General features: G+C 45.7%; 1 protein-coding gene across 1 annotated transcript in view; it reads right to left on the bottom strand.

Annotated features, from left to right (window-relative positions):
• Window position 1: 1 nt before the first annotated feature.
• ranbp10 (RAN binding protein 10) overlaps window positions 2-18334 on the bottom strand; it is a 36396-nt gene continuing 18063 nt past the window's right edge. The window contains 13 exon segments of the mRNA XM_064335390.1: window positions 2-3692; window positions 4641-4785; window positions 5211-5322; window positions 5744-5889; window positions 6227-6366; window positions 8061-8250; window positions 9067-9160; window positions 9500-9557; window positions 11672-11780; window positions 12051-12163; window positions 14167-14351; window positions 15452-15474; window positions 17083-17250. Of these exon segments, the coding sequence (XP_064191460.1) occupies window positions 4655-4785; window positions 5211-5322; window positions 5744-5889; window positions 6227-6366; window positions 8061-8250; window positions 9067-9160; window positions 9500-9557; window positions 11672-11780; window positions 12051-12163; window positions 14167-14351; window positions 15452-15474; window positions 17083-17250 (1469 nt within the window). The 3' untranslated portion in view covers window positions 2-3692; window positions 4641-4654.

The raw sequence follows: 18334 nt of genomic DNA, 5'->3' as shown, positions 1-18334 counted from the left end.
ATAATTTGCACATGGATGTGTATTTTAATAAAAATAATTCTGTCAAAATACAACAGAATACAATATTTCTTTACCATATTTCCAGTACATAGTTATTTTTTTTTTCATAATTATGTTTTTCTTTTTTTATTTTGTTTTAAAGGTTTTCAAAGGTTCATGCTAAGTAGAGAGGGTAACTTATTTCACAAATACTAAAATCAAACTCAAATAAAATTCAAATCATAATAAAATTAATTGTGCACAACTTGTATATATATTTAACGAATCTAATTCAGTTTCCCCTGTTATTTTGGGGCGTATTTGAAGCGCACTCGACTTCAAACAAAACAATAATCTTAAAAGATATTGAAACCTGGACAATTTGGAAGTATGGCTGCTTGGGAAGGGGAGGGGGAGGTTTCCAGGTGTTAGAACCTCATCTGTTTTACAAAACACAAACTCCTCCTCCATGGTTTGGCTCTCATTTATCAGACAGTTATTTATCAGGCAACTATTTCCTTCAAATTCCATCTTTTGAAAATGTCAAATAACATTGTCATGTGGCTTAACTATGCATTGAGTATGCATTAGAACACCCGGCTTGCCAATTGAAATTGATTTTATGAGCAGTCTTAAAAATAAAATATAAAAAAGGCCCTGTTACACAAGAAACCATGAGGTGTCTTGAAGCAGGAGCTGTTATTTGAGATCTGTCTGAAGACCCAGTAGCAAAGAAGACGACTGTTCCAAGAACGGTAAGAAACTTTTTACTGAAATGCCTGTTTGCATGGTTTTTTAAAAACAACATTATCATAGTCATCATCAAATATACGTCTCTGCTCTCTATACTGCATGATTTAAATTGACAGAAACACAAAAAATAGCAGACAGGCTGGGTATATGGTATTATTACTAATTAATGGCTGGTGTCACATTTACGTATCTGTGCTACAGTGTTAAGAATTATATACTGCAGTAATCCTATGGCATAACAGTAGCCCCATAGGAGATTTTCTACTTGAGTTAAATCACATAATTAGTCATTCAATACCTATTAGAAAGCCAGCTGATTGGTTTCTATACTCTTCCCAGTGGAACGGAGTTGCTGAGCATTAATCTGCTCAGCAGTTCCATAAAATGAGAAATGAACACCTGGGCCAAGAGGTTGCAGAATACGCTTAGACTACCTCTGGACTTCACTTCCCATCAAGCCCTTCTTCAGAAAAAAAGGTTCTGAGTGACACTCTGCAAACTGAACACCAAACAGGAGGAAGCAGCAGAAAATGTACCCTTTCCCCCTCTACCCTACCGTGGCCTACTGTGTTAGGGGTCAGCAGCAGAAATTAACTGACCTCAACACCTGTGGAGGGGATGGGGGAAAACAATCTCATGAAGGCTGGCAGCATTTCAAATGGGGAAAAAAAACAACAGAATACTGCTGAACTACATTCAAAACACACTACAGCACCCCCTGCTGGCTGGAGAAAACTAATAATCTGCGACAAAAGACCCACATACTGGAGTAGTTGCAGTAAGCTTGATAGTAGCAGAGCTAATGAATTAGCGCAGCTGCTTCCAAGCTTAAGAGAGGCTGGAGCAGTAACAGGGGGGAGTGGCCTAAACCTGGAGGTCCCCCCCCCTTTGCTGCTGGAGTCAAATCAAGGCTGGAAGTGGCCCTGCCTCACAGAGCTCAGCCTCACTGAAGTATGGGGCGTAACACGGCTGGTGAAGGAGAGAGGGAGAGAGTTTCCATCGCAGATTTGGAACATGGAACTCCGGTCCATTAGGACTGCCCTGCTCACGTACCTTTCCACTGTTGCTTTCAATGGCTACATCAGACCTAGGAATTCTATGACTTAGGATGGAACAGCGCAGCATCCAAAATGCACATTGTCATGGTATTCTCCACTTGGGAAAATAAGATCATCTATTTCAGAGCATTATAAAAAAAAGAATTCTTATTTTATATGACTATTACTGCTTGTCCTCTCTAAGCAGACTCAAGAAGTGTAATTAGAGAAATAAGATGTTAAAAATAGTCATCGTCATCGTCACAGTATGAGTAAGCAGTGATATTTGGCATGTTAATTTTCCTGGTCCTTAACCATTTGGGGGTTATTTCACAACTGAGGAAAAACAAAGAAGAAATTAAAAGCAAGAACTACCGCACGACAGAGCTAGAACCACAACAGGACCACGTGTGATTGACTACGTTTCCCAGCATGCAGTGCAAGCACCCTGTGACCAGAGCCTCCACTCAAACAGTAAATGGAGGACACAACTCAGATACAAAGCCCTTCTTCACAAAGAAAGAGAGCGAGCATGAGGAAGGAGCGGGAGGGTTACTCCTAGGTATTTATATTCCTGTTGTTTGTTACCTAATGAAATGTTAACTCACTCATTGTTAGTAGTTTGTCAATTATAACAGCTTCCCAAGCTCTAGATTGCTGGTCTACTAATATATATATATTCATCTCCTAGGCAACAGGCCCATCATTGATATACCCACATATTTAGCTGAATGATGGGAATCATTTTACTGGTTTCTGTGGATGGATATTCCAGTAAGTTCCCACTTGTTAAGCCAAAAGGTTGGGGAAATAGATTTCTATTGTATTTATTTTTCAACATTCATTCATTAAAAAACAATAAGAAAAATCTCTCTATTTGTATTTCTTAGTTAATTTGCTCCCCCACACTGACTGGCACTAAAAGGCCCTTTGATGGGCCTGAAGAGTTATAAAGCTGTAGACGGTGCCAGGGATGAACAGCAAGGTGACAGGAGCCAGGTGCCCGACTGCCAATCATGTCCAAAATGCATTTTTTCGTTGTTTTTCTTTCATTTAAAAAAAATGGTATTTTTTACTTTAGGTTTTGAGGTACTCCCCCCCTTATCTTGAAAACAGAACGCACGAAACTGTTCCACGACGGTAGCGGAGCGCTGGCTCTCTCTGACGCTCGCCCCTGCGGGACGCTGGCGACGCGTCGAGGCGGCGGCGGCGGGCGAGCTGGCAGCCATGCATATTCACTGAAGCGCTTTTCGGCCTTTTTTGTTTTTTTTAGCCTTTAATCGATAAACATCAGCGGCGAGGACAGCCTGCCTGAAAAAAACAACACCACATCTTTTCAGACTCTCTCCAAACAAAAAAAAAAAAAAAAAAAAAGATTTTAAAGAAAAAGAAAAAAAAAAGAAAAATAAACAGAATTAAAATCATAGGAGCCTGGGCAGACTCCAGAGCCAGAGGACTGCTGGTAGAACTAAATGAATTTCCGGAACATTCCACTCTGAAATGCCATATGCATTGCGTTTACCTGAGATCTGAGTGAGAGAAACCAAAATATCTTGCTTTGTTGCAATGATGTATACACCCTATTAGCTGTAGCTTTAATATGGCATACACACGTTTTAAAATATTATTTGGGGAATTTCATTCCACCCTTAAAAACAAAAGGAACTAGATTTTTTTTTCCCAAGATGAGCACAAGAAAATAAAAACTAAAAATAAAGACTAAACAGAATAATAATTATCTTTAAATAGTGTCACACAATCTGTATTTGATAATACTAAATTAAAAAAAGAAGCCTTTCTCGTCACGTCCCCGTCCAAATGTTTCCCCCAACTGCAAACGGCACACCAATCAAAACTCATGCGCTCCTCTGACACCATGGCCACAAACTGGAAAGTCCTCTTCTTAGCTGTCCTGTACATTGCCTGCAAGAAATAAGAAAGAATGTTTGGAATCTGCCTGGGAACTCTACCACAGCGCTTTTCTAGTGACATGCCCCTGTATGGACTATAATGGCCCAATAAGCCATAAGTGTTGTGGGGGAGAAAAAGCACACACACACACACACACACACACACACACACACAGACAAGGAATACAGATAAGACTATATCAAATAAGAATGTCTATCAGCAAGTTTCAAGAAAATATTCACAATACTAAGTGAGTACTGACCGACCTGCACTCCGCATGCACACATACAAGCACGCACCAACACACAAACACACAAACACGCACATGCACACATGTAGACAAGTAGGAATACAAATAAGTCTATATCAAATGAGATCAAGAGTTTTTTTTTAATTCTACAAATTTCAAAATTATTAACAATAACAGGTGTTTACTGTGCACCAAGCCCTTGACTGAAGCGGGACTTGCTTAGACATCTAGCCTTACACAGAATGGCAATGGACACCCAACAGGGACTGAAAGGTTCCGAACCGTGGTCAGATCTGAACCCTCAAACCTACAGGGAAAACAGCGCTAGCATCAGCGCAGCCCCAGGACTGCCGCTGAAGGCGATTAACTCACAGGGCGTAGAAGTGAGACAGATTGACACATTCTCACTTGTGACTATCCACCACATTGTCCCGTAAGGCGGGAATCACTTTACCCCATACTTCAGAGGTTAAATACGGGCTAGAAAACAGTGGGTGTGGCCTGAAAAGGCGTTACACAGTGAAGCTCATGCTTAACCTGTTACGAGGAGGTGATAAACCAGGCTCTCTGGCCAAGAAAGCGTTAGCGTTAAGGCTCAAGCTAAACGGTGGGTGCTGATGGAAGGTAAGGACCGGACCTTTTACGCGTGTCCTGCTGCGAGTGGACACGCGTAACGCGCACGTGGCGCCGTCCGATTGGCCTTGGCTCACCTTGGCGGCGGCGGCTAGTGCAAAAAGTTGTCGATTCTGGCGAAGGAGCAGGAGCCGGAGCGCACCCGGGCCATCAGCTGCACGCACTCGGTGGCCTGGCCCAGGGCCAGCATGAGGGGGGGCTGCTTCGGCAGGTTCTGCGACTCTGGGGGAGCGGGGGGTGAGGAGGCAGACAGAGAGAGCGATGGACTCAGCAAAAGGAGACTAATGGAGGTGGATTTGATTAAGGTCTTTAAATTCATAAAAAGGATTAAGAAAGAACTACTCTGTCAGCAGGACAAGGAGTCGCAGGTGGAAAATACTTGAAGTCATTCCTGCACTTATGTCGGAAATGATTTTGTTCTTCTAACAGGGGGTGTGTGTGTGTCTGTGTGAGGCAGAGTGGTTAAGTCTAGGCTTAGACACAGTGCTAGGTGCTAGGTGCTCTCTGGCCTGTCAGTATATGATGAGCATAAATGAGCAAAATGTTCTGTTCTCTTCTTTTATTCTTAAGTGCTTATGAAAGGGAAAGCTTGTATTTGTATGTGCTGTACAGATGTGTGTGTGTGTGTGTGTGTGTGTGTGTCTTACCCAGTATGGCACTGTTGAGTGCGGAGCAGATGGACTCTCTCTGCATGGGGTCAAGCTGCTGTCCAACTGGGCAGTTCCAGGGGTCTGCATACGCTAAAAGACTGAATGCATCCTGAGAGAGGGAGAGAGAGAGGGAGGGAGGGAGGGGGAGGGAGAGAGAGAGGGGGAGGGAGGTGAGGAAACAGGGAGAGGATGAAGACAGACAGCAAGAGAAAGATGAGGGAGAGAGAAGGAATGAGAGCGAGAGGCGGTGGGAGAGTGCGAGTAGAAAAGGGAAGGACAGAGTGAAGTAGAACAAGGAGAGGAGGAGAGAGCAGACAGAAGGGGAGAGAAATGGAGAGTGCCATTTTCAAACAGGTGAGGGTTTCCTGGTTACCAGGGGTCAGTCACTGAGGACAGACTGAAAGCATACCAGGCGGAGGGCAGCCCAGTGGAGAGGCTCTGGGATTGGGCCTGCTCTCCCAGCAGCCGGAGGGCACGCCCCCCTCTCTCTGAGCTCCGCCCCCCACCCTGCCCTGGCCCCACCCCCGTACCTGCAGCATCTTCTTGTGAGTGGCGTTCTTGCCATACTCCCGGCACAGCTGCTCGTTGAGCGCCTGGAGTTCCCGGCCGAACTGTATCATCCTCTCAGTCGCCGCCTGGTTTCCACCACACAGCTGCCTGGGGGTGCAGCTGTCCTCTGGGGTGGGGGGGGGTCAGAGGTCACAAGGATACAGAGGTGAGCTTAATGTTCAAGCCACTGTGACTCACTCTAACCAACATAATGGCCAGACTGATTAGGTCATGTGACCCAGAACTCTCCTTTATGTTTGAAATGAACAGGGAAATGGGAGAAAGGAAGCGAGTGTGTGTGGGGGGAGAGAGAGGAATGGAGCGAGTGTGTGTGTGTGTGGGGGTAGAGAGAGGAATGGAGCGAGTGTGTGTGTGGGGGGAGAGAGAGAAATGGAGAAAGGGAGCGAGTGTGTGTGTGGGGAGAGAGAGAGAAAGGGAGCGAGTGTGTGTGTGCAAGGCTGTACCTGCCACCCCATTTCCCAGGCTGTTATCGTCTGTCTGCAGGATCTCCTCGTGCTTGTACGTGCCGTTCATGATCCTGGCGGGAGAGCTCTCTGCCACTCCGTTAGTGTAATGCTCGCCCTCGATCTCCATCTCACTGTCACTGCAGAGTGGACACAAGCACACACACACACACACACACAGGTGCGGCCACACACACACACACACACACACACACACAGGTGCGCGCGCGCACACACACACACACAGGTGCGCGCGCACACACACATACAGGCAGAGAGACACACAAACATGCATGTACACACACAGGCTGGAAATGTTAAACACGGACAAATATTTCTAAAAACGAAAAATGTACATAGTTTGGGACCTTTACTAAGAATTTTCTGCAATGCAATTTGACTGCTAGCAGTGAAGAGTTCTGTCAATGGGAATACCCTGTTGCAGCTAGAACAAGCAATGCTGTGGACTAATGGAAAGTGTAAATAACCTTTTCAGAGGCTAACTGTGTCTTTAACATTGATTTTAAGGTCCCTTTATGGTCTGCAAAGCACAGATGAGCTGAGCAGTGACATACATTTGTAATATACTACACAGTTACCCACCACAGCACAGTCTTAGGTCACCCAATTCAGGCCTGCTTAGTGTCCCACATGTCTATTGCAAGACACCTGGGGAGGCAGCTTTTAGATCCATGCCCTTAAACTATGGAACACCCTGCCATTAGATATTAGGGAGGTGCCAACAACAGAATTTCAATAGCAAGCTGAAAACTTACTTTTTGAGGTTGGAATTTGGGTGGTTATATTTTTGAATTTCATTGCTTTGCCATTTAAATTTTTTTTACCATTGTCTTTAATTTTCATGCTCAGCTTATTTTAGCACTAAATTACCTCTTGATTTTGAAAAACCTTGCTTTTAAATCCGTTTTTAATGCTTACTGTGTTTATTATTATTTATATTTTTACTATATATTTTTTATTATTTTGTGATTATTATAATATATTTCTTTTACTTTTCTATGTTTGTGTAAAACAGGCTTTTTGTATAAGGTACTACACAAACAATGACTACTGTTTATTACTATGAAGTGTGAAGACTATAACTGATTAATATGTGGTACATTATCCATATAAGTGTGTGTGTTATCCAGACATGGAAGGCTTTTATTAAGTAAGCAAGTATGCTTAACATGGTGATTCATTAAAATTAATAAAAAATTTGTATCACAGTTTCATGGTTTGAATAGAGAACAGCTAAATCCCTATTGCACAAGCATGGGCAGACACATAAACAGAAGGTCACAGGTAGACACTTGGAGGAAGACACCCACACCCCTGTTTTTAACTTGAATGGTGATGTAATGTTTATAGTTCTCCCATTGGCCTCTTACATGGCCTTCTCCCAGCCAATCAGCACTCTGGGCTGACTGCAGCGCTCTAAAGGGGATTTACCCGGCTGTAATCAGCCTTCATGAGTGCCTTCAATAAACACATCGCTTCATAAATAGCCAGATACTTCAAGGTACCAGACAGGCCACACGGGGGCACCAGAAACAACAACAACAAAAAGAACCGTTTCCCGTGACGCCTGCACCAGCGACAGCAGCGTTTCGGCATAGGGAGGGAGAAATGTGAGGAAATGGAAGATATTAGAGTCTCAGCTTTTTTCCTCTTTTGTCACTTCCTCTACATTCTTTCAGTGAATCATTCAACACATCACACCCTGCCCCTCCCAACCAGCTCACTCCCTCTCAACTGCATTCCCTCAATCCGACAACCCCCCGAACAGCCGACCCACCCCCAAAAAACCTCCCCGCCTCCCTGCCAGGCCCACCTGGTTTCCTGGTTACTGGTTCCACTGTGGGGCTGGGACTTGGTGGAGTCGGTGGAGTTGGACTCGGAGTAGTTGACGGAGGAGGGGGAGGAAGAGGAGGAGGAAGAGGTGGAGCTGACGCCGGGGTATTTGTTGTGGCTCTTGCTCTTGCTAGGGGTGACCCCATTACTGCAGGTGGGGCTGTCTGCTCCTGTGGGAGGGGGTAGGGGTGTAATATCAGGGTAGGGAAAGACGTCTCTACACCAGTATCACCATATACTGTATGATACAGTCAACTGCTGCTGTGTCCATTGATGCGAGTATTGACAGGTGTGTGTCTGTGTGTTAGTCTCACCTGTACCGTGTGTGTTACCTGTGCAATGCAGGTTGGTGTGTGTGTTACCTGTGCTGTACAGGTGGTGTGTGTTACCTGTGAAGAATGGTGTGTGTGTTACACTACATGACAAAAAGTATCAGGACACCGCTTTGTCTGGGGCAGGTTTCTCATGGTTTGGGCTAGGCCCCTTAAATCCAGTGAAGGCAAATCTTAATGTAATGACGTTCTAGAAGATTCTGTGCTTCCAACTTGTGGGAATAATGAGGGCCCTTCCCTGTTTCAGCATGACAGTGCCCCCGGGCACACAGCAAGGTCCACATAGAAATGTTTTTGTCGAGATCAGTGTGGGAGAACTTGACTGGCCTGCACAGAGCCCTGACATCACCCCATCTAACACCTTTGGGATCAACTGGAAAGCCAACTGCGAGCCAGGCCTAATCGCCCAATCGGTGTCCGAACTCACTAATGCTCCGGCTGAATGGAAACAAATCCCTGCAGCAATACTTCAACATCTAGTATAAAGCTTTCCCAGAAGAGTGGAGGTTGTTATAGCAGAAAAGGGTGGACCAACTCCATATTAACCTCCATAATTTTGGATGAGATGTTGGATGGCAGGTGTCCACATACTTTTGGCCATGTAGTGTATGTGTGCTGTGCAGATTGGTGTGTGTGTGTGTGTGTGTGTGCTACCTGTGCTGTGCAGGTGGGGGTTGGTGGCTCCGTGCCGGGGGCTCAGGCTGGGGGATCCGGGGTAGCTGTCCTGGGACTTTGGTGAGACGCGTTACTAAGGCAGGACGCACCTCACTGTCCTGAACCATCACCCCAATCTGACACCTCCCACAAACGCGACACTGAGGAGGCCAAACCACACCATATACACCATTCATCTCCACAAACTGCGACCTAGAGGCCAAACCATCACCATCTCCATAACACTAACAACCATCACCATCTCCATTACACTCACAACAATTCACCATCTGCATAACACTCAGAACTATTCACCATCTCCACAAACTGCCGACACCTGAGGAGAGCCCGAACAGCCATTCACCATCTCCACAACACTAACAACCATTCACCATCTCCATAACACTAACAACCATTCACCATCTCCACAAACTGCCGACACCTGAGGAGAGCCCGAACAACCATTCACCATCTCCACAAACTGCCGACACCTGAGGAGAGCCCGAACAACCATTCACCATCTCCACAACACTAACAACCATTCACCATCTCCATAAGACTAACAACCAATCACCATCTCCATTACACTCACAACAATTCACCATCTCCATTACACTCACAACCATGAACCATCTCCATAACACTAACAACCATTCATCATATCCATAACACGGACATCCATTCACAATCTCCAAAACGCATTCACACACACTCTCTCATAGGCACAGCACATATACAGACACACAGATCCAAACAGGTACACATACACATACAAATACACACAGGTTAAAATGCACTCAGACACACACACGCACACAGAGCACAGCTTTTGCCTTTGCCTTTTGCCTGAAGCTTTATCAGTTTGGAACATCTGCTGCTATCTTGTGCCTAAGAGACCAGAGATACTCCACCCATCCCTGCAGAGCATGACACCACGGCAACTCCCTGCTCAACTACTGCCTCCGGCTATGCACATTCACTGCTCCTCAATATATTAATACTGTCTGCACATTCACTGCTCCTCAGTCCATTAATACTGTCTATGCAGTCACAGCTCCTCCATACATGAATAATATCTGTACATTCATTGCCCCTCAATCCATTAATACTGTCTATACATTCACAGCTCCTTAATACATGAATAATATCTGTACATTCATTGCTCCTCAATCCATTAATACTGTCTATACATTCACAGCTCCTCCATACATGAATAATACCTGTACATTCATTGCTCCTCAATCCATTAATACAGTCTATACATTCACAGCTCCTCCATACATGAATAATATCTGTACATTCATTGCTTCTCAATCCATTAATACTGTCTGCTAATTCACTGCTTCTTAATCCATTACTACTGTCTGCACATTCACTGCTCAAGACATTAATACAGGGTGCACATTCACTGCTCCTTAGTCCATTAATATGGTTTGGACATTCACTGCTCCTCAGTCCATTAATACTGCCTGTACATTCACCTATCAGCAATCCATTAACTGTCTGCATTCACTGCTCCTCAGCCCATTAATGTTGTCTGCAAATCCACTGCTCCTTGACCCATGAACACTGTCAGTGCATCAACTGCTCTTCAGTCCATTAATACTGTCTGCACTCCTTACTACCTGCGTCTGCACATTCAGTACTAACCGTCCCACTGAACAGCTTCATCTGTTCAGTCATCACTCATCAATCAATTATTAAGGACTGCATGTTCACCACTATCAATCTACAAACACTGTCTGATAATCTATCCAACACCTGCTCCTCGTCCTGCAATAGATGTAATAGGTTTGACCACTCAAAGAATTTTCCGTTACCATAGCAGTTTACCAGTTGGGTCTCCTCACTTAAGCAGCACCCACTGGAGGCTGCAGATCTGCTAGACTCTTCCCCTCCGTAAACCAAAACGACACCGCCGTCCCCGTGCGTAGGATTGTTTTCCTCATATTGTTCCTCAGATAAACGTCTCGCTGTGAGAATCAGTGTTTATCTGAACACAGCTGAAGGCTGTTGCACACACAAACTGGCAGCCGGGCACCAGTCCAGGAGAATAATGCTCTCTGTTTACGTGCAATTTAACCTGCAGTAACGGTTCGAGTCCTAGGCCGGCACTTGTTTCGAGTGGTTTGTTTTTTACCGTGCGTTGATATTCCGAATTCTGCATCGACTCCGCATTGACCGGATTTTAATGAGGTCATTTATTTTCTTGCAGTGGTCATCCAGGGATTAAACACATTCGACCTCTTCTAGGCTACTCGTTTCACAAGAGAGTGTAAACTGAGTTACTAACCTCTTCAATATGAAGAGTAAATTGGGGTTGTGTCTTCGGTTTCTCACTTCGACGTGGAAGTGAAAATTGGGGTCGTGTTTGAGGTTACTCACATAAAATAGAGAAGTAAACTGGGGTTGCGTCTTAGGCTACTAATTTCAGGGTGAGACATTAATTGAGGTGGTGTTATACACTACTCACTTCAACATGAAGAGTAAACTGGACTAGTGTTTTAGGCTACTCACTTCAACATGAAGCGTAAACTGGGCTTGTGTTTTAGGCTACTCACTTCAACATGAAGAGTAAACTGGGCTTGTGGTTTAGGCTACTCACTTCAACATGAAGAGTAAATTGGGGTTGTGCTCTAGCAGTCCGGGGTAGAGCTGTTGTGTGGCGTCAATAGCTTCTCCAACCCGACCTGCTAACACCAGCTTCTGTATTCCTGCACAAAGGAGGAGAGGATCGGAGATTGTACAGCTTTTCACAACAAGTGTGTGTGTGTGTGTATGTGTAACAGGGAAAAAAGAAAGAAAGCATGCATCTGTATATATGCGTGTGCATGTGACAGAGGGAGAGAAAGCATGCACCTGTAAGTATGTGTGTGTGTCAGTGTTTCATGCGTCAGTAAGAGAAAGACAGCGTACTTGAGAGTGTTTGTATGGGAGAGAGAATGCCTGTGAAAAAGCGAGACAGCGTTGGAAGAGAGTCTCACTCTGTCTGTTCTTTATTGACGTCTGCTCCTCCTGGATCATGGTCTCCGTGGCTCTCGCAAAGGCCGTCGCCGTGGCACAGTACCCATGATGCACCAGGTAACTGGACACCATGCTGCAGTGGTCAGGGGGTGAGAAACAAGGTGACATCATCAGCGGCGGAGGTGGCTGATCGCCGTCAAACGCCCTTGCCAGGGTCAAACTCTACGGGCGGGAAGTCAGTCAGAGTTCAGCTGCGCCGCATGCCTTCCCCGGATTAAAAGAGACTGGGGGCTAATCGCACTCACACGACACAACCGGCCCTGTGGTGCAGAGAGCACAAACACACAGACAGACAATGTCCCTGTTTAACCACCACCGTCCATAAAACACAAGTACACAAATACACACAAACACACACACAGACACACACACACAGACAATGTCCCCGTTTAACCACCACCGTCCATAAAACACAGGTACACACACACAAACACAAACACACACACAGACAATGTCCCTGTTTAACCACCATCGTCCATAAAACACAGGTACACACACACAAACACACACACAGACACAAACACACACACACACACACAGACAATGTCCCCGTTTAACCACCACGTCACACAAAACACAGATATACAAACACACACAATGTCCTCGTTTAACCACCACGTCCATAAAACACAAGTACACAAACACACACACAAACACACACACACACACACAGACAATGTCCCCATTTAACCACCACCGTCCATAAAACACAGGTACACACACACAAACACACACACAAACACACAGACAATGTCCCCGTTTAACCACCACGTCCATAAAACACAAGTACACAAACACACACAATGTCCCCATTTAACCACCATCGTTCATAAAACACAAGTACACAAACACACACACAGACAATGTCACCATTTAACCCATGTGTGTTTGCGCATGTACGAGTGCGTATGTGTGTTAGCATGTGTGCGTGTATGTTAGTGAGTGTGTACGTGTGTGTGTTAGTGAGTGTGTATGTGTGTGCGTTAGTGCGTATGTGTGTGCGTGTGTGTTAGTGAGTTAGTGTGTGTGTGTTACTGAGTTAGAGTGTGTGTATGTGTGTGTGTTAGTGAGTGTGTATGTGTGTTAGTGTGTGTGTGTGTGTGTGTGTTAGTGAGTTAGTGTGTGTGTGTGTGTGTATGTGTGTGTGTGTGTGTTAGTGAGTTAGTGTGTGTGTGTGTGTGTGTGTGTTAGTGAGTTAGTGTGTGTGTGTTACTGAGTTAGTGTGTGTGTATGTGTGTGTATGTGTGTGTGCGTGTGTTAGTGAGTTAGTGTGTGTGTGTGTGTTTGTGTGTGTGTTACTGAGTTAGAGTGTGTGTATGTATGTGTGTGTGTGTGTGTGTGTGTGTGTGTGTTAGTGAGTTAGTGTGTGTGTGTGTGTGTGTGTGTGTGTGTGTTAGTGTGTGAGTGTGTGTGTGTGTGTGTTACTGAGTTAGTGTGTGTGTATGTGTGTGTGCGTGTTAGTGAGTTAGTGTGTGTGTGTGTGTGTGTGTGTGTGTGTTAGTGAGTTAGTGTGTGCGTGTGTGTGTGTGTGTGTGAGTTAGTGTGTGTGTGTGTGTGTGTTATGAGTTAGTGTGTGTGTATGTGTGTGTGCGTGTGTTAGTGAGTTAGTGTGTGTTAGTGTGTGTGTGTGTGTGTGTGTGTGTGTTAGTGAGTTATTGTGTGTGTGTGTGTGTGTGTTTGTGTGTGTATGTGTGTGCGTGTGTGCATGTTAGTGAGTGTGTATGTGTGTGTTAGTGAGTTAGTGTGTGTGTGTGTGTGTGTGTGTTAGTGTGTGTGCGTGTGTGTGTTAGTGAGTTAGTGTGTGTGTGTGTGTTAGTGAGTATGTGTGTGTGTGCGTGTGTGCGTGTGTGCGTGTGTGTGTGTGTGTTACTGAGTTAGTGTGTGTGTGTGTGTGTGTGCGTGTGTGTTACTGAGTTAGAGTGTGTGTATGTATGTGTGTGTGTGTGTGTGTGTTAGTGAGTTAGAGTGTATGTGTGTGTGTGTGTGTGTGTGTTACTGAGTTAGTGTGTGTGTATGAGTGTGTGTGTGTGTATGTGTGTGTGTGCGTGTTTGCGAGCGGGTGCATGTCTGGCTCACTTCTGCAGCACGGCCTGCCACTCTGCCAGCCTCTCTCCGATGGGGAAGCGGGCGATCATGCCGTGGATCTTGGCCCTCCACTCGCTCATGTAGTCCTCGATGTCGAACACGAAGGGCTGCTGGCCGAAGTTAGCATCCACTATCTCCCCCGGGGTCTGCAGCCCCACCGTGGGGTACAGGTTCGGCTGAGGGGAGCGCAAATAGAGGCGGAAAGAGAGGGTGCAGGGAAGAAGCACAGAGAGAGAAAGGAAGGAGGAGGAAGGACAGGAGAAAACAAAGATGGGGGCAGAGGGGAAAAAAACAGCATAAGATGAAGGAGAAACCAGAGGGAGGAGAGAGCAGTATAAGACAGAAGAGAGAGACGGGGTGAGATGGACAGAGAAGGTAGGAAGAGGAGAGAACCAACGGTGAGGGAAGGAGACGCAGAAGAGAAAGAGCGGAGGAGGAGAGAATGAGGTGGGGGTTGGGGCAGATTTCAGTCACACTTCCACAGTTGTGCTCTCACCCGCTACCCACGATTCACAGGGGCGGCGGCGGTGCGGAGCGGAGCGCGGTGGGAATGAATCACCTCGCCGGTGTGCGACGGGGGCCCAGAGCGTGCGCGCGAGCCGCTAGCGCCGGCGCTCATTATCAGATTAATAAGCTGCTCCGAGCGTCCGCACGGCGGGGGAATCTAATAACCCTGCGCGCCTAAGACAGGGGACCAGGCCTCCCAGGGCTTCTGAGTGCATCACAAAACAGGCGAGCGCTGTCCAATCACGTTTCACTGAGAGACAGACACCACCGGGTTTTTATTTTTTATTTTTAAACAGTCTGCCCTCCTTATGTATTTCTCACTTTGTTTGGACAGGGGAAGGCAGAGAGGGTTACAGAGAGAGGTGGGATCACAGTTTGGACAGTGAGGCCAGAGATATTTAAACCCCCTTCCACAGAGGCGGGGGGGGGGGGGCGGTATATGGGTCTGCTGACCACCCCACATGAACTCGCCTGCCCCGTGATTTCCTTGGCGGTGTTCAATTTTAAAATACAGAGACGTTGCGTGGGTCAAATGTTTATAACCCCAGCCTTGCAGTACGTAAGCCCTTCACTTATATCACATAACTCATCCTGTACAAAGCATAACTCCACTAATTATGCAACCCCTTGACCTTATATCGCTAAACCTATCCTGTATAAGATTACCCCACTAATTATATAAGCCCTTTTTTTCTACAACAATTACCCCTCCCCTAGAACCCGGAAAAGCAGTGAATAATAACAGTGTTGAGTCGCTTAAGTTACTTACAGGAAGATCTGTGAACGCTACACCTGTAAAACAAACAAAAAGAAACAGAGAGGTTAGCCTGCGATGGAAATATCCCACGGCCATTTTCAAATACTCTGTGACCTTCTCTGGTGTGGTTCATTATTACTGATACTGCTGCTGCCGCTACTGTTACAACTACTGCTGCTGCTGCTACTATTTACCCAGATTAGAATGACAAATGTAACAGGCCAGGCCAGGTCTGGTGTACCAATCACCTTTCAAATTTCCGAAAAGATCTGGACTTAAATTAAGAATAGAATAAAGCATGAAATGTATCATGTGATTGCACAGCAGGTCCTGTGTTGGGTAGTGCCACAAGGAAGACAAACAAACAACAAACCTGCCTACAAAACAAATCACGCACAATAAAGGCTTTCGGCCTTCAACTGAGAGAACAGCCTGTCTCCTGAAGAACAGTTTCTTTCAACTACTTCCTTTCTCAGGACTCCTTTCGTACTGACAAACCCCTCCAATCGCTTGACGCCATAAAAAGACTTTTTTTTTAATTCCAAGTTAGTTAAACACCCGAGGGACGTTTCAGATGTGGAAGAGACGGAAACAGCCATCGAATGTTAATAACGCCTCGTTTGGAGAGAGAAAGAGAGGAATGCACACCTCTCAGTGATGTGCTGCCAGTCACTAGCTCACAAACTTGTGGAAATGCATCAGTGTATATATGAAAGCAGCAGCAGTGACACTAACAGCATGACAGGTGCATCTGTACTGGGGTTCGTGAAGCCTCACTCTCCCATCGCTAACTATTATAGCGGCCCAGCAAACAAAGACAAGATTCGGGGTTTGGAAAACCCTGCATACATCCAACCCTATTACGTAATGCTAAATGACAGAGAGGTAGACAGACATAGAGAGAGAGAGTTACAGAGACAGCACACTAATATATAGTGGTGGTTGTTATTGTTACCACAGATATAGCAACTATTCGGTTTAATTTACATTCAAGTTTTCATCCATTTCTATATTTTTGAAAAGCATTCTGAATTAGAATTTTTGAGACAGAGAGAGAGATACAGCTGAAGAGAGGGAGAAAGAGACAGACAGGAAGACAGAGAAAAACAGGAAGAAAGAAAGAGTAAGAAAGACCAGACAGAGGCCAACCGACAGAAACAGACACTAGTATGAGTAAACTATTAACAGAGCAGACACAAGACAACAAACCAGCTTCACTACAGCAGTGCTAACCAGCTAACAGACAGATGAAAGGAAAACACAGGATAACAGAACCTGACCAATTACAGGAACTGTGATCACAGCCTAGCCACAGAAAAAAGCAAGTGTGTGGTACTGCCGATCTGAACAAAATAAGCAAAAACGTATAAAATGAAAATATAACTGAGAAAAAGAAAAACAGCTATTTTAGCTGCTGAATTGTCACATCTTATGACCGTGAGACATTTTTTTGCTCATTTATAAATCATATTTCACACACATCTTCGTCTGAGGATCATGTGGTTAAACCTATACAGATTTCAATAACCATTTTTAACAAAGCAGTACAGCCCTGCTTAGTGGCACCAGTGAACCCCATCTGAATGGAACAGCACCAACAGACAGACAGCCAAAGAGAAGGTAACAGAAGGATGGCTCCGCACCCAGACTGTGCCCGTTCTTGGTATAGAAACAGGTGTTGTTAATGAGATTCACGCAGCAGCCAATCACGTCTCCTGTCGTGAACGTGGGGCCGTACGGCTGGCCGGTCCCCGAGGAGCAGAAGGAGTGTCCATCGTCGCCATGGTAGCCGTATGAATGTTTGTCCCAACCTGGAGAGGAGCACAGATATACACATTACATATAAATACAGCATATTCTGTACCATTTCATCACCCCCCCCCCCCACACGCACGGGTGTGAGGACACGCCAAACACCGAACAACCTGAAAGCTCTGGGGGGGGTGCTGGTCTGTACCTCATCTTTCAGAAAGGGGGAGACAGGGAGAAGGGCAGAGAGAGAAAAAAAGAGAAAAGCATTAGGACTCTCCACATTACATGGACAGATGGAGGGCACATACTTTTGAAATGTTCAAATACAGCAGCACACCCGTACTAGGGCGTCAATCTAAGAGGTTGTGTGCTTAACCCTTCCCCGACCCAAACCCCTCCCCTCCCCAACCTTCTCCCCATCCCATCTCCCCCAATCAGGGAAAAGCATGATCACAGTGCAGGGTGACTGGGAGGCCAGCTTCATGCCTCCATCTGGAAAGTCCCCAAAGAGAGAGAAGAAAATGAAAAGAGAGGGAAGAAACAGAAGGGAAGGAGGGAGAGGAAGTATGGGGGAAGAAGGAGGAGAGGGGGAGATAGAGGGACCCGGAAGGAGAGGGAGAAAGAAAGCTCTCAGAAAAGGGGAGAGGGAGCAGCAGGGTTGGTTCGGGAGAAGGAGCAGAAGGCTAAGCTACGACACAGCAAAGTGTAGCATTACAGTGGCCCAGTGCACACAGACCAGCTCTAAATATAACCCTGACCAATATAACCTCCTCCCTCCTCACAGAGCCCAGTGCACACACACGAGCGTGCATACACACACATGCATGCATAGCACACACACACACACGCAAAGACCACACACAACACACAGTGCATACACAAACTGCATACACACAACATGCACCAACACAATCACTATGCAACACACACATGCATGCATAGCACACACACACACAAAGACACACGCGCACACAAACACACAAGCTTGCATACACAAACATGCACGCACACAAAAACACACAAGCTTGCATACACACACATGCATGCATAGCACACACACACACAAAGACACACGCGCACACACACACAGAAACCTTGGCGTAAAGGTGAAGCCTTTTTGCCCTGAATTATGCGAGTCTGGGT

Source organism: Anguilla rostrata, chromosome 5, assembly GCF_018555375.3.
Source record: "Anguilla rostrata isolate EN2019 chromosome 5, ASM1855537v3, whole genome shotgun sequence".
Taxonomy (NCBI): domain Eukaryota; kingdom Metazoa; phylum Chordata; class Actinopteri; order Anguilliformes; family Anguillidae; genus Anguilla; species Anguilla rostrata.
This window is presented reverse-complemented; position numbering and strand designations above follow the sequence as displayed.